Source organism: Ruditapes philippinarum, unplaced genomic scaffold (assembly GCF_026571515.1).
Source record: "Ruditapes philippinarum isolate M1 unplaced genomic scaffold, ASM2657151v2 ctg16213_1_1_1_1, whole genome shotgun sequence".
In the NCBI taxonomy this organism is placed as follows: domain Eukaryota; kingdom Metazoa; phylum Mollusca; class Bivalvia; order Venerida; family Veneridae; genus Ruditapes; species Ruditapes philippinarum.
In genome coordinates this window covers 1-15,651 of record NW_026866277.1, presented here as the reverse complement: position 1 = coordinate 15,651, position 15,651 = coordinate 1, and the positions used below count along the sequence as shown (strand labels likewise).

Genomic DNA, 15,651 nt, shown 5'->3' with positions numbered 1-15,651 from the left:
ATTATAACAGATCTAATAATAGATCTAATTAATATATCAATTTGAGAAATGATCTGTGTTAATTAATTATTGTAACCAAACTTAATTAGTGACAAACATTCAATTTTGGAGAAAAAAAACTTATTTATTTGTCACGAAATCAAATAAAGTATCTATTCCTAAACCGGGAGAGACCGGAAAATAAACGTGTGATACTATTCGCCGGTCTCTAGTAAAATCCGGTCAAAATAGTCCGGGAGAGACCGGGATTTACCGATAGGAGACCGGAGAATAGTAATTACCCATGATTCTATTTTTAGATCTTGGAAATACCTTGAGGATTTCCAAATTTGTGGTATTTGAAGCCTTTTTAGGGTTAAACTCCATCCAGAAGGTAAAGTTTGTATACTTTTTTCTTTGTTTCTTTTTAGCTTTATTTAATGTAAGTGATGATTTGCTGAAATTAAGCAGAATAAGTTACGTATATCATAATAAGTGGCAACGATTCGCCCCAATGACTATTCGTCCCGGAGACGGCGGAGTAATGACGTTTCACCTCACTGTCAAATAATGATATCAAACATGCTTAAAATTATCAATTATTATTGTTAGAGTGATATATATGATTGTTTTTCACAAACAGAATCATTCTTGATTTTGGATGATGAGCAATTAATATTTTAATTCTTATTTTGATGTTCCTACTTATTTTGATGTAGTCTTATTAATATTTTGACTGCTAGTTTGAATGATTTTACAAAAAATATGATATACGAAGACATCTGTGTTTGCAGGGACAGTGAAGGGTGAAGAAGCCCTATCACACAATTTGTTGGGGTAATGATTCGTCCAAGTTGGATTAAGACTCCATGTTCCTGACCTAATTAATGCAGCATAAAAGGTTTGACCCATTTCAAAGACTTTTTTCATACAGTACTGTAAAACAATTTGAAAAAGACTAAATTGGCTTTGAAAAATGCACTACTTTCCGAAAATAATCTTGATGTCTTTGACAAGGATTAGGTAATATATTGGATTTCTGGGGTCAGACCTAGTCAAAATATATTGACGTGCCAAAGCTTGATTCTGAGATTTTTTTGTTCTGGGGCAAAATCTCGCTTTAACATAGAGGTGAGATATTGCCCAAACACGAAAATAGCACAATATCTCATCCCGCAGTACAATTAGTTGGACTAGGGTCAGACCAACACCCTGTCTTAACAAGGACAATAATAATATTGTAGACTCATTGTTTGAAAAATTTTACTAACTTTGATAATGAGAGAGTGCTTTCAGGATTTCACAACATTAACAAGTAATCCCACTTTTATGCATTCTGCCTTCTGGAAGCCTAAATGTGCTTTGAACCCTCAACTTTTAACAAAATCACAGTCTTAATTATATTGTTTGCATTGTCATAGTAAATTCTTTTTTCAAAAAAGTCACAAAACTTCTTTTTATGAAACAAAGCATACATAAGTCATCATAATAAATTTAAGAGCTAGGACCTGGTCCCAGATCCTAATAAAATGTTAACAGGCTGTGCAAACACTAATATATACATATACATGGTGAGAAGGAACAAACCACTCATGAAAAAGACATGATTTTTTTTGCATATTCAATGTCTTTTTCATGAATTAATACTTTTGGTGTTGTTTTTTTTTCATTGATATGCTAAAAAACAAAGTCAGTGTAAGGCCTTTATATAAACTAAAAAAAGTGAGACTCATGATAAAAAGAACATTAGAATGAAATTGTTATTTAATTTCATGGAGCATATTATCCAGTAATCTATAGGACAGATTATTATAGAAGTATTTGCTTGCTGAATGTTTAAAAAAAAAATTCTAAAAAAAACTTACACCAAGGATGTTATTAATCCAGGAAACAGGGTGTCCGTTTGACCCTTGAAATGACTCTTTGACCCTTCAAATTTCCAAAAGGCCTTATTTGAGCCTCAGGATTTGAGCTGGAGTGTCAAATTTTGTTAAAATCATGGGGATTTGGCCTTGAAGTTGGTAAAACTTAGTCAAAATGACCCTCAGGATTTCATGGCTAGTGAACACCCTGAGGAAAGTTAAAATATTTGCCAAAAGATCATAATTACTTATTTAAACTGTAAACAAGTTCATTGAATAAAATTATACATGTATCTATGTGAACAAAAATAGTAACATATTTGTATTCTGTTGTAGGTTTATTCGAGGTACAATGCAAATCAATAATAGGAAATTTATACGGGAATACCATTATAACATTATACCAGGCAAAGCATTATGGAACTGCCAATTGGCATTTAAACGATCATAAATATTCATAGCTTTTCAAGGATTTTATGGTAGATAATTGCTGTTAACTTGCACATGAAAGGAAATCTACATGTAGCTCATGTGCTAAACATGTGAAATATAATGAAAACTGCAGAGGTTAAATGTTTTGTTTGTTGATTGAGTTCTTTTGTGATAGAATTCTGGATACTTTTATCAGTTATACCATCACCATATTAACAGAATGGTTCTTGTACATGTATATGTACATACTGTATGTACATGTATGACATTTTCACACACTGGTGTGAATTATCTTAATTGATTAACATAATCTTAATTTTTTGCTGATTCTTAGTTTTTTAAACTGGCAGATATAATTATGACCCTCTTTACCAAGATACATGCACATGTACTTTCAATATATAAGCATGATTATTATTTGGTCTGTTTTCAAAAGGAATAATTAGCTAACTATTATTCTTTTAGAAACACTGATAGTTTGGTTAATCAGATGCTAGCTGCCTCATACAAAATTTTGAGTCAAATACATAAATATCAATGGAAAAACTTTTAAAACTGTTGCCATAATTATATGTATATGATGATAACAGAGGTGAAGTGACTTAAACTTAATAGTATACCCGTACTGAAATTGTGACAGCGGTAATGTTTTTGCCCTGCTTTGATTTTGGGAGAGTCCATTTAAAGTTTAAGGGATTGAAGCATAAGTTAAGATTAACACATTGCTGTTAATCTAAATATCACTTTGACTGTTTCTATATTTTATTTCTATATTTTTAGATGAATGAAAATTAAGAAAAATATCAGCAACAAAAACCCCAACAACAATAAAACATGTCAGACAGTGGGCCAAATAGCAGAGAAAGACAGTATGATATTATTCCAAATAATTTGTCAGACCTTGAACAAGACTCTGTACCTGTTCCAGAATCTAGACCCGCCCATGGAAACTTCACAACTTCTCTTCACCATGCCAACATCGGAGATAGTTACTCTCAAAGCACCCACTTGTAAACCGGACACTCAAGTTTAAAGTCGGCAAAATGTGTCTGTTTTTACAAAGAGTAATAATGACATAGTTCCGGATATATCAAACATTTATGATGGCTATAAATCAGAAGCAAAACGACTTGAAACATTTGATGACTGGCCGTCCAATATGGTTGTCAGAAAGGAAGATTTAGCACGGAATGGTTTTATTTACCTGCATGTAAGTGATAGAGCGCAATGTGTGTATTGTCGTGGAGTGTTATCAAATTGGGAAGTAGGGGATATTGTTGAAAATGAGCATAAAAGGCACTGCCCTGAATGTCCGTTTGCGTTTGGTTACGAGTGTGGTAATATTCCTTTACATTCATCAGTTATAACTTTACAGAGACAAAATGCATCATCAAGTCCTTCTTATCCGCAGTCTTTTAACACAACAGTAAAAGTGCCTGTAGGTGCATACCATGGGGATCTACCATCACCTCATGGTTCTTTTTTGAACAGAATCGATAGTAGACCCGGAGAACTCAATTCCCTTGGGTCAAATCTTGCTAGTTTACCAGCAAGACCATCTTTGGGGACAACCTGGTACTGGGCAGTGACAACAAATGAACCGAAGTACAGAGATTGGGGTGAATGAATATAAAAAGAGTTAGATCATTTAAGGGTTGGCCGACTCAGATGTCTCAGACACCGACTGAATTATCAAAAGCTGGACTTTTATATATATGGGTATGTAAAACACATTTTTCTTATTTTTTTACTATTAATAGATACACTCAGGGCAGATTTACATGAAATTTATAAATAAAAAATAATGGAAGAGATAAAAAAATCATTATCAATATTACACTTATTCAACAATTATTTATACATGTATAGAAAACATTTATGATATAGTCTGATTTTATTGACCTGTCAATTTTTGAATACATTATAGCTCTCATTTAATAATTCGATACCAACTTTAACTCTGTCCGTATAGTTTAAGAGAATTAATATTGATTGTATCATAGTTTTAGGACCTTTCTGTTGAAAATTTGTCCGAGTTAAATCGTATACATATACATGCACGGTGCGTTAACTTGAGTGCAGGTATTAGTTACCGCGGCACTGCAGAGCATGCCCATTGATTGGTTCATTTTGTCTGGGGTTTACATATTGTGACGTGACAGAAATATCATATTCAGATCTATGCTCGTTCATTGGTTCCTTTTTTCTGGGGTTTTCATATTGTGACATCAGGGAACGTGTTTTTATTTTTGACTATGATACAAAAGAGAAAGAACATCAAAAACACTCGGCAAATCTGATTTATACTCGGGGCAATGCCCCCTCTTACAAATCAGATAGCCTCGTGTTTCGATGCTCTTTCTATTACGTATACAACTAATATTTGAAAAATTCATGGGTTATCGTCATGACTGCTATAGCACAGTGGGTTAAGAAGTTACCTAATATATGAGAGAATGTATGGGAGGTCAGTGGTTCGATCCTGCTTTTGCCATTGTTTTTCGACATATTCTCTTTCTTTATTTTTGAAGTAATTATTTTAATGAAAATGGTAAAGTGCTTGAAAATTGTGTACATGGATATGAAACAACTTAGAAACCCTGATTTGTCTTGTTTTGTATTGTATTTTATGTCACCATTGAAATAACATTTACTGAGTTTAATTCGAATGCACATGTATTTTAATTATTTAACAATGTTATTTAAAAGTGTAAAGACTTACTTAAATATGTGCGAGATATATTAAAAAAAACAACATAAAAAACAATGATAGTTTCAATTATGTTTAAAAAAAAATGTAGTTCTAAATAAAAAAAAACAACATGGATTTAGTTTTACATAGTCTTGATCTAACAAAACGTATGTCATTTAGAAATCGTAAAACGTACCCTATTGCGATCTAACAAAACGTAACTATGTCATTTAGAAATCGTAAACCGTAGTTTACCCTATTGCGCTATTGTTTAGTATAACTATTTCATCAAAACAAATTAAATTTAATCACATCTTACTGCATACATTTCAAGACATTTACCGAACATTTGTCGAAGATTAATACATTGTGTGCATTGTCTGTATTATCAGGTTAATAAAATCTAACAATATATAGTTCACCTAATACAATCATGTAACTTAATCGCGAAAAAATGTCTGGGTATTTTCTTTTACTGTGTGTTTAACAATAACAGTGTCATATTACATTGTAAATTCTTTCTATTCAATATTGAATAGTTCTATATCAATACTTGGGCATTTTGGCATGATAATTATAACTTTTTTTTGTCCATGTGCCCGTTTATGCCAACAAAGTTAAAGTTTTATGTACATTTGGAAAATCCTTGTTTAAGTTTCTATACAATTGTAAAATCCGGAAATTATTGAAGCCAGTTAGTGAAAGGAAATGAAATTTCATTCGGAAGCATAAGTATTGTATAATGATCAGAGAAATTATTCATTTAACTTAATTAAGGGAACCTATCAAAATATATAAATATAGTCAGATGGAGTCAATCATCCAAATGTTTTGATAAATTTTCTCCATTCCTTTGTTGATCGTTTGCATATTGTACGTTATTTGGTTCAAGGTCATTTATAAACCAATATGTCTTCCTACATTCCTTGGAAACCCAGCTGTCATATGATGCTGTTTATCAAATAATACCATCATGAATAATATCATTTGTCATTGTTTTCTTTTCAATTTGATAAAACGATACTCAGAATCTCTCATGCTATTGTTTTTTTAACAATTACAATAACTTCGTAATACTATCTTTCTTTGCATTTCTTCTAAAGCTTTACATAATTGTATATGATGTAATATTGTTTATAAATTATAGTAGGGAGGTTAAAAGGGGAAGTTTTTTTATCATTGCCAATAAGACAATAAGTATTCATTTAAGTCAGAATATCATGTTGAATTGTCATGTGTGTCGAGGCCACTTTGAAATAAGTACTTGTTTACTGAATTGTATTTAATTATTTTGATTACATTTGCAACAGTGTCATTAAAATTCATTTATCTACATGTAGATCTGTTAATGTTCTTGATGGGATAAGGTCAGATCTGTGAGTGGTTTTTCTTTCTTTTTGTATTGAGAAAATAACAGACCTATTTTCAGAATGAATTTTTGCAACTGTCGAAAAATGTGTTGGTGTGATGAAGCTAAAATGTCAAATCAAATCATAAGGCTTAGATTTCTTATTAAAACATAATACATTGTATACTTGTGGCCTAAAGAGGCTATTGTTTTACACTTCAGTATTTTAAACTTAACTATAGAGACTATAGAGATAGTTTTGATATTGGTCTCTGTTAAACCAATTATAAGTTAGGGAAATTTTTTTCCTGTTTTTTTAAGGAAAATTCATCCTCCCTTTTGAAATGTTTAACACGTAATGTTATTATTAAAGCAGTAAATAAATTTTTGGTAAACCAGTAATGTGTAACTTGGTTCAACTATAGAAAGTTTATTCATTGGGAAAAAAAAGTTGAAATTTTTTTAGAGATACATAGGAAAATAAAATGTTGTATTATTAAAGTAAACAAATAACTCAAGAAGTATACATTGTCTTGTGTTTGTATTTATTGATAAGAACCAGGAAAGAAATAAAACTTTGGTTGTTATAGTGTAAACTAGATATATGTTTTTTCTTAGTTGGTTGTAATTTGTGAAAGTTGAAAGTATTATTTTTCATTCCCATCTAATGTTACTGTACATTCAGATTCATTTTACAAGGTAATAAAGTAAACACAGGTAAATTTAAGGTATGTAAACAGGGAATAACCCTGGCTGATAACATCATCGTGATCTGTCTCTATATTGGTACACTGGTGAAATTAACATGATTTACTGTACATAATCTTGTACTTGAATACCCAGTATATTTTATAAATCGAGTAATTTTTTGTGTATTTAAAATGGAAAATAAATATTTTCAGTATTCACTGTAATATATAACCATTTTCATTTTAAATATGAATGATAAAATGGAATGTAATCATTGCGATTGTACAAAATTCAAATGATAAGAATGATATTCAATGAATAAATGGGTATTTCAAAGGGGTATGTGGTCAGAAATTTAGGTGACTGTTACGTTTTTTAATTAAAATAGAAGATGTTCAGGTTTTTTTTATTATTTTTGTAACTAATTACCTGTGTAGAAACCATGTTTTTATAGTAGGTTGTAAGGCGTGACTCCCCCATGTGAGTGTTTTTGGTTTTTTAGCAGGATATTAATGAAACTGTAACTGGTGTACTTTTACATGTACTTTTACATGGGAAACTTCTGAGAATAGTTTCAGAATGTTTACATGCCAGAAAATTTCCAATAATTAGGTCAGTCTGCATTATACTTGTATATATCACCATTTCATGTTATAGTGTTTGTGTAGATGATCAGGTTTATTTTATTGATCTTTGAATTGCCGACATATAACAATTTATCAACACTGCCATTAGTATCCCTGAATCAAATTAATTAAGTCTTTAAGTCCATTTTGCATATAATATGCTAGGAATTCATTGACAGTTAAATTATTTTCAGTTCAATAAATATGGACTTACCATTACTATTGTTGTATTAATTGTAGCACGAAATTTCATATATATTTATTACGTGACTATGTATACATATGACACTGAAATTCAATGTAAATATTTTTCTATAGCATAAAGAACTTGAGGTACATAATGAAGCATATCTAATGTGGTATAATATTAAACTGTAACGGGTCATTTAAATTTAAAAGGGGAAATATTTTAAGATTAAAGGGGAAATAATATGACATTTATGTGACACATTTATTTGCGTAGTTCATTTCATTGATAAAATCTAGCTGGGATTAAACCTTATTATAGATTACTTGTAAAGAAAAAAATGTAAACAAAGTTTACTGTCGTGCAGTATTGCTGTTGATTATGGGTTGGGTAAACAATAAACAAAACAACATGTTCTTTATTGTGATTTATTGTTTGGGATGAGTTTCATTTGCACACCTTCTAAAATATGTATGTGAACAGAAGAGCTCATACAGTACAAATATTATACATGTACATTTATGATAATGTCATAAAATAGCATATAACAATGAAATTGATATTTTTAGTCATTTGATAATAAGATAATAATTATTTAATATGATAATTATCCATTATATTGATAATTTTTTCTTCAAAAATTGGGTATTTAGAGACATGACTGAAAATATTTAATCAAAGTGATATTATGCCCATCTAAATGTTAAAGTAGGTGTAAAAGTAAAAATATTTTGACATTTTGCCATAATTGTTATCAATTGCCTATGTGGCCCATGAAATTTTCTATAAATATCCTTAAGGATTGTTATGATTCAGTTTGGAAATGTTCAAGTGATATAAAAAAGTGGAGCAGTCTTTTTACGCTCAAAACATCTGTCATTATCAATTTCAACATTTTTTGGTCAATCACTATTACATATTGTAGATTATCTTTTGAAATGTTTAGATAATTTAGCTCAACTTGACAGTGACTAAAATGAGTATAATGCACTGTTGCTTATACGTTGATCAATGAAATTTGGTAAAATGACCAATGGCATGCCCTGTATTGATTTTGGAAAAGTTCAATCTTAAAGTATAAACATATATTTTGTACAGCTTACAGACTGCAGATATATATGTATTTATTAGACTTGTATATAGCTTTAAAAGATTGGTTAATAATATATATAAATGTGTTAACAGCAGATGTGCCAATGGCTAGTAAGAATTAGACTTATGCCTGTAAAATTTTCTTAATAATTAACCCAACTGGCCTGTGAAAAAATTAGCAGTCAATCACCTTAGTTTCTGAAAATGAAATGTCTGCATTTAAAATGGAGCAATTGATTTGCCCTTGGCCTTCCATTCAGGAAATAGAAATTTAAAACGTGGGTTCGATCCCCGGGAGATGCTTTGGTAGTTTAGCGCGGAGGAAGGTAGTTTAGTACTGGTGTAACTCTCCAGGAACATTGGTTAGGAAACTACCCGCCTATATGACAGAAATACTGTTGGAAAAAGGCGTAAAATGAAACAAACAAACAAACGAAATACAAAATAACTGACATATGATTATTCTTAATTTTACTTACATGTACTACTGTCAAAGTTAAACACTTTTTTGGTTTGTACATTGTAAAACACTTTCTGGTTCCTGATCAGACTAGTTGATATTGCCTTCCGCTTGCCCCGAATAGCTTGTGTGACGTGTGTGTTTTTTTTTAATCATAAATTCTTTGACTGTATTAACAGTATACTGATCCATAATATACATGTAACAGTATAGGGTCAGGCAAGAAATGCAAGAAGGGGCACCTGAATGAGTTTTTACCTCACCAGCAATTCTGGAAAGTTGCCATAATTATATAACCTTTACCGTGTAAGTGTGTCATAAAACCCAAACCAAAATGCAAAAATTACACATAAGAAGGTTTTATAACTGTAAATCATTGATTTATTATGCAAATATTATGGCATTGTTGTAGGAATTTCACATATGTTAACAGGTCACAGTAATGTAATGTAAAAGATTTTCAGCAATTTTAACATTACATAACTATTATGACGTCATGTCTCTTGTTTGTTTTAATATTTATATCCAATTAAAGGCATATGCCAAAACATTGATAAGTTAAATAAATTTTTATATATATACAGGAAAATAACTTGAAAAAGCGGCACACTGCAGCGGGACTTAAAACATGGATCTCTGGATTGCCCGTTCCAGTATACTAACCACTACACCACAGTGGCTGTTGCATTTTTCTCATGCTAATATATATAAAAACATGTACTAGTATTCACATGTTGCTGATTTTTCTATTCTAACAGGTAATGGTGACAGATGTAAATGTTTCTGGTGTGGTGGTGAACTCTATGACTGGGAGCCCCAGGATGAACCCTGGGAGGAACATGCTAAATGGTTCCCTCACTGTGGCTTTGTCCGAGGTGTGAAGGGTGATGCGTACATCCAGTATGTTAGAGATAGACAGGTAGGCTTGCTTGGTGTGTTGTGCATTAGCATATTGCATCATGTGACCTTTTATAAAGGCCGATATAAAGGAATAAAGAGAATTCAAATTTCACTTAATATGTCAGTCTAGGTCTTTTTCAAAAATATACATGTTCTACCTGAGCAATGCTACAATCTTGTCACATACATGTAGATAGAACTTGATTCTTACATGGGTGAATCCAAAGACGACTGAATTGTTATGGCTGAGATATGGCCTTTATTAAGGAGAAAAAGGACTTAAATCACAAGTGCAGAGGTAATTCTTTGACTCAAGAATATTAAAAGCAACATTTAATTGGTAATTAAAAAATTTCCTTGTTTTCAAAATTAATGAATAAAAATCATAATAATACATTGTATAATATGTAAAAGAATATGTTAAAAACAGGAATGTGTTTTATATTTCTTTTTTATCAAAAAAAAAAATGTGAATTTTATAAATGAATGTAATTGGCAACACATGTTTAAACCTGTGTTTACAATTTTAGAATGGGCTGACAGTGGATCCACCAGTGGATGAAGTGCTAAAATCTCCACATGTATTATCCGTTTTACAAGAAGGGTATACACAAGAACAAGTCAGGGAAGCTTTTAGCAGATTTGGTATTGACACTTTGAAATTTTGTGTAGATAAGTCAAGTTTTGTAACACGAAAATATTGTGAATTCTGTATTACTATGTCAAAAAAAATTGCTTAAAAGTGGAAGTATAACATTGTATGACACACCTCCTTGATAAAGATGTTTTAATCTAAAGAGTGCATGGAATAGAATTTTTGTTGTTTACAATATATCTCTTCCAATACTGCATTTTTATCCTGCTAAAACTTTATTGACAGAGAATTAATTTGCCAGTTTGTCCATCATACTTTTATTCTAGCACCTTCATTTATTGATGGTTAATTGGATAATGTGTGTAGTATTGTTTTTAGCTCACCTTGCACAAAGTGCAGGTGAGCTTTTAGGATGGCCAACCAAATGGCGTCCGTCGTCTGTCGTCCGTCCACATTTTAAATATTCTAAGGACATCTTCTATGATACCGCAAGGCCAATGTTAATGAAACTTGGCAGGAATACTCTTTGTATGAAGCTCTATCAAGATTGTTCAAAGAATTCCATTTCATGCAGAACTCTGGTTGCCATGGCAACCGAAAGAAAAATCTTTAAATATCTTATTTTAAAGAACCGTAAGAGCTACAGCTTAGATATTTGGCATGAAACATCTTCTAATGAGTGTCTACCAAGTTTCTTCAAATAAAAGCCCTAGGGTCAAAATTGGCCCCGCCCCAGGGGGTCATTGATTTTCCCTATATGCATATAGTAAAAACTTAAAAATCTTCTTTTAAAGAACCCAAAGAGCTAGAGCTAAGATATTTGGCATGAAACATCTTCTAGTGAGTGTCTACCAAGTTTGTTCAAATAAAAGCCCTGGGGTCAAAATTGGCCCCGGCCCGGGGGGTCATTGATTTTCCCTATATGCATATAGTAAAAACTTAAAAAATCTTCTTTTAAAGAACTGTAAAAGCTAGAGCTTAGATATTTGGCATGAAACATCTTCTAGTGAATGTCTACCAAGTTTGTTAAAATAAAAGCCCTGGGTTCAAAATTGGTCACGCCCCAGGGGGTCATTGATTTTCCCTATATGCATATAGTAAAAACTTAAAAAATCTTCTTTTAAAGAACCGTAAGAGCTAGAGCTAAGATATTTAGCATGAAACATCTTCTAATGAGTGTCTACCAAGTTTGTTCAAATAAAAGCCCTGAGGTCAAAATTGGCCCTGCCCAGGGGGTCATAGATTTTCCCTATATGCATATAGTAAAAACTTAAAAAATCTTCTTTTAAAGACCCAAAGAGCTAGAGCTAAGATATTTTGACATGAAATATCTTCTAGTGAGTGTCTACCAAGTTTGTTCAAATAAAAAGCCCTGGGTCAAAATTGGCCCCGCCCCGGGGGGTCATGATTTTCCCTATATGCATATAGTAAAAACTTAAAAAAATCTTCTTTTAAAGAACCGTAAGAGCTAGAGCTTAGATATTTGGCATGAAACATCTTCTAGTGAATGTCTACCAAGTTTGTTCAAATAAAAGCCCTGGGGTCAAAATTGGCCCCGTCCCAGGGGGTCATAGATTTTCCCTATATGCATATAGTAAAAACTTTAAAAAATCTTCTTTTAAAGAACCCAAAGAGCCAGACCTCAGATATTTAGCATGAAACATCTTCTAATGAGTGTCTACCAAGTTTGTTCAAATAAAAGCCCTGGGGTCAAAATTGGCCCCGCCCCAGGGGGTCATTGATTTTCCCTATATGCATATAGTAAAAACTTAAAAAATCTTCTTTTAAAGAACTCAAAGAGTTAGAGCTAAGATTTTTAGAATGAAACATGTTCTAATGGGTGTCTACCAAGTTTGTTCAAATAAAAGCCCTGGGGTCAAAATTGGCCCTGCCCCGGGGTCATTGATTTCCTTATATGTGTATAGCAAAAACTTAAAAATCTTCTTTGAAAAAACCCAAATAGCTTGAGTTTAGATATTATACATGAAACATCTTTAAGTAAATATCTACAAAGTTTGTTCAAATAAAAGCCCGGGGGTCAAAACTGGCCTGCCCAGGGGTGTCATTGTTTTTAACTATATGTGTATAGTAAAAACTTAAAACTTCTTTTAAAAAACCCAATGAGCTAGAACTTAGATGTTTAGCATGAAAAAACATCTTCTATGGGTGTCTACCAAGTCTGTTCAAATAAAAGCCCTTGGGTAAAAATTGACCCGGGGGGGGGGTATATACAGGTGAGCGACCTCAGGGCCATCATGGCCCTCTTGTTTTTATCTCTAAGCCTCACTCTTCCAAAGAGTTTCTTGATGATTGTATTACGGTCACTGCGTGGAAGTTGGTATTTCATAGTGAATTGGTTGAAACTTCACCAACATGTTCTCTGCGATTGTCTTACATGATGGGCACAGGTCCCATAACTCTGAGTTACCTTTTTATAGGGTTATGCCCCCTTTTACTGTCAAGTGGTGAGAATATTTGTGATTTCTGTTTTACGGAAAGGTGTTAATGATATGATGATGATGATGAGTGGGGGATATGAGTATGATGATGTAAACTTTTACATTAATGATGATGATAACTCAATCGTTATGTAGACGACCTTATTTACCAAGAACATTTTTAGGTCGAGGAAGACTGATAGATGCTCGTGGAATAAAGCAGGCTATAGAACAGACAAAGAGAGAGAGAGAAGCTCTTATACAGGCATCAAATAATATGGCAGGTACACAAGAGACTGCCTCACCTGTTACACTACCTGATGAAGATGAAGAAATGGAAGTTGAAGAGACACCACTACCTGCAAAGGTATACCTACCTTAGTCATTATAGTAATTTAATGTGTGTTTGTTTGACTGTTTGATTTTAAGTCATACCAACATTTTTACTGGTGGAGGAAGACCTGATGTGCCCCTTTGTGCGTTATTTCAGACACAAGAAGGTTCATGAGTAGAAACAAAGCTTGATGGAAAGCTTCCTGACATATATGAATCTGAAATCCCTGGGCAGTATTTGACACATCAACGAGGGTCGAGCAATTTAAGTCGGCAAAATTAACAAACTGCCCACGGAGTCCCACTATTATATTTGAACATACCCCTTTGACTGTACAGTATGACATGCAAAACGTATTCTGACATAACTAAACATTTAGTTCATGTTCAAGTGAGAGTAAAGCCTCCTCTTATTGAGGATTTATTACATACAGGTAGTTAATGACATTTATGATGTAAAGAATAAAGTTGCTGAAATTTATATGTTTTATTTATACTAGGAACAAAAGGCAGAAAGTAAATCTAATGACAGTAATAGATCACCAAGTAAAACTGTTAAACCTTCAACAAGTGCATCCAGTTCTACAGGTAACCTAGGTATTGTGTCTCTATTTTTAGCTCACCTGTCACAAAGTGACACGGTGAGCTTTTGTGATCGCTTTTCGTCCGGCTTCCGTCCGGCGTCCTTCCGTAAACTTTTACTTTAAATGACATCTCCTCATAAACCACTAAGCCAATTTCATCCAAACTTCACAGGAATGTTCCTTTGGTGGTCACCTTTAAAAATTGTTCAAAGAATTTAATTCCATGCAGAACTCTGGTTGCCATGGCAACCGAAAGAAAAAACTTTAAATATCTTCTTTTAAAAAACCATAAGAGCTAGAGCTTAGATATTTGGCATGAAACATCTTCTAGTGAGTGTCTACCAAGTTTGTTCAAATAAAAGCCCTGGGGTCAAAATTGGCCCCGCCCAGGGAGGTCATTGATTTTCCCTATATGCATATACAGTTGACTCTCGGTTACTCGAAATCCAAGGGACTGGGCATTTTACTTCGAGAGAAACGGAATTCGAGTAACGTGGAACTGCCGCAATTACGTTGACAGTCGTACATGTATATATACATGTGCCTGATTAAATGTGCAAAGAAGTAGGTTTGTTTTTGTTGTTAGCGGCAATCTGCTGCAAATATTTAACCGTTGAAATGACTACAAATCATAATGAACAAAAAATATATCATTCAAAATTTAATACAGTATATAAAAAGTGAAACATAAACTACAATTAATTTGATTTAATTTGCATCATCGGACGGAAAACGAAAGTAGGCAACTATCGTGAACCGGAAGTACAAATAAAATGTATGCAAAAATGACGGAACATTAATTATACAAATGTCATTTACGTTGATAACACACATCAATACCTTGGCTGTATTTGATACTAAAACCCGTAATTTACTGCACGAGACCACCTTTCTTAAAAAGAAATGTAATTGTCCCCCGCCCTTTTCGAAGAAAAAAAGGGGATAGAAATAGGGCTCCGTCCGTCCTGTCCGTCTGTCCGTCCGTCCGAGCAAACATTTATTATTTTATGAGCTTCATTCCGTAGTTAAATAAAGAACAAAAGCTTCATAAAATTCAAATTAAGAGCTATTTTTTTTTTTATTATGAGCTGATTTTGCTTATGACTTTTGGTCCAGTGTATAGTTTATTGAGCCTGACTTACCTTTTTAAATATGCAAAAGTTTGTACGTCCGTCCGTCCGTTCTGTCCGTCCGTCACACTTTCGTGTCCAGGTCCATAACTTTGTCATTTATGAAAGGAATTTGAAATAACTTGCCACAAATGTTTATTATAATAAGACGATGTGGTCATGCGCAACAACCCCAGACCCCTACCTCCAGGGTCAAGTCACACTTGCTCATTCAAGGTTCAAAAATTGCCCTATTTGAGGGTATATGTCGTGTCCGGTCCATAACTTTCTTATATATGAGGGATTTGTAAATATTTTTCCATA

The 15,651-nt window shown here is 32.7% G+C and overlaps 1 protein-coding gene and 1 long non-coding RNA gene across 2 annotated transcripts; both read left to right on the top strand.

Moving 5' to 3' along the window:
- Window positions 1-242: 242 nt before the first annotated feature.
- LOC132731986 (uncharacterized) lies at window positions 243-3,268 on the top strand. Its single transcript, XR_009625966.1, has 3 exons — window positions 243-373; window positions 774-880; window positions 3,054-3,268. It is a non-coding gene; the product is annotated as an uncharacterized LOC132731986 (long non-coding RNA).
- Window positions 3,269-3,295: 27 nt separating this feature from the next.
- On the top strand, window positions 3,296-14,753 carry LOC132731985 (E3 ubiquitin-protein ligase XIAP-like). Its single transcript, XM_060718286.1, has 6 exons — window positions 3,296-3,878; window positions 3,911-3,992; window positions 10,093-10,287; window positions 10,799-10,913; window positions 13,487-13,668; window positions 14,135-14,753. The coding sequence occupies exons 1-6, from the start codon at window positions 3,433-3,435 to the stop codon at window positions 14,339-14,341; spliced, it is 1,227 nt and encodes a 408-aa protein (XP_060574269.1). The 5' UTR covers window positions 3,296-3,432; the 3' UTR covers window positions 14,342-14,753.
- The last annotated feature ends 898 nt before the right edge of the window (window positions 14,754-15,651 follow it).

Excerpts from the sequence above, each read along its gene's own strand:
- LOC132731985 (XM_060718286.1), top strand. The coding sequence starts at position 3,433 with ATGGTTGTCAGAAAGGAAGATTTAGCACGGAATGGTTTTATTTACCTG. Across the intron at positions 10,914-13,486 it reads GGAAGCTTTTAGCAGATTTG|GTCGAGGAAGACTGATAGAT; the intron begins GTATTGACACTT and ends GAACATTTTTAG. Across the intron at positions 13,669-14,134 it reads AGACACCACTACCTGCAAAG|GAACAAAAGGCAGAAAGTAA; the intron begins GTATACCTACCT and ends TATTTATACTAG.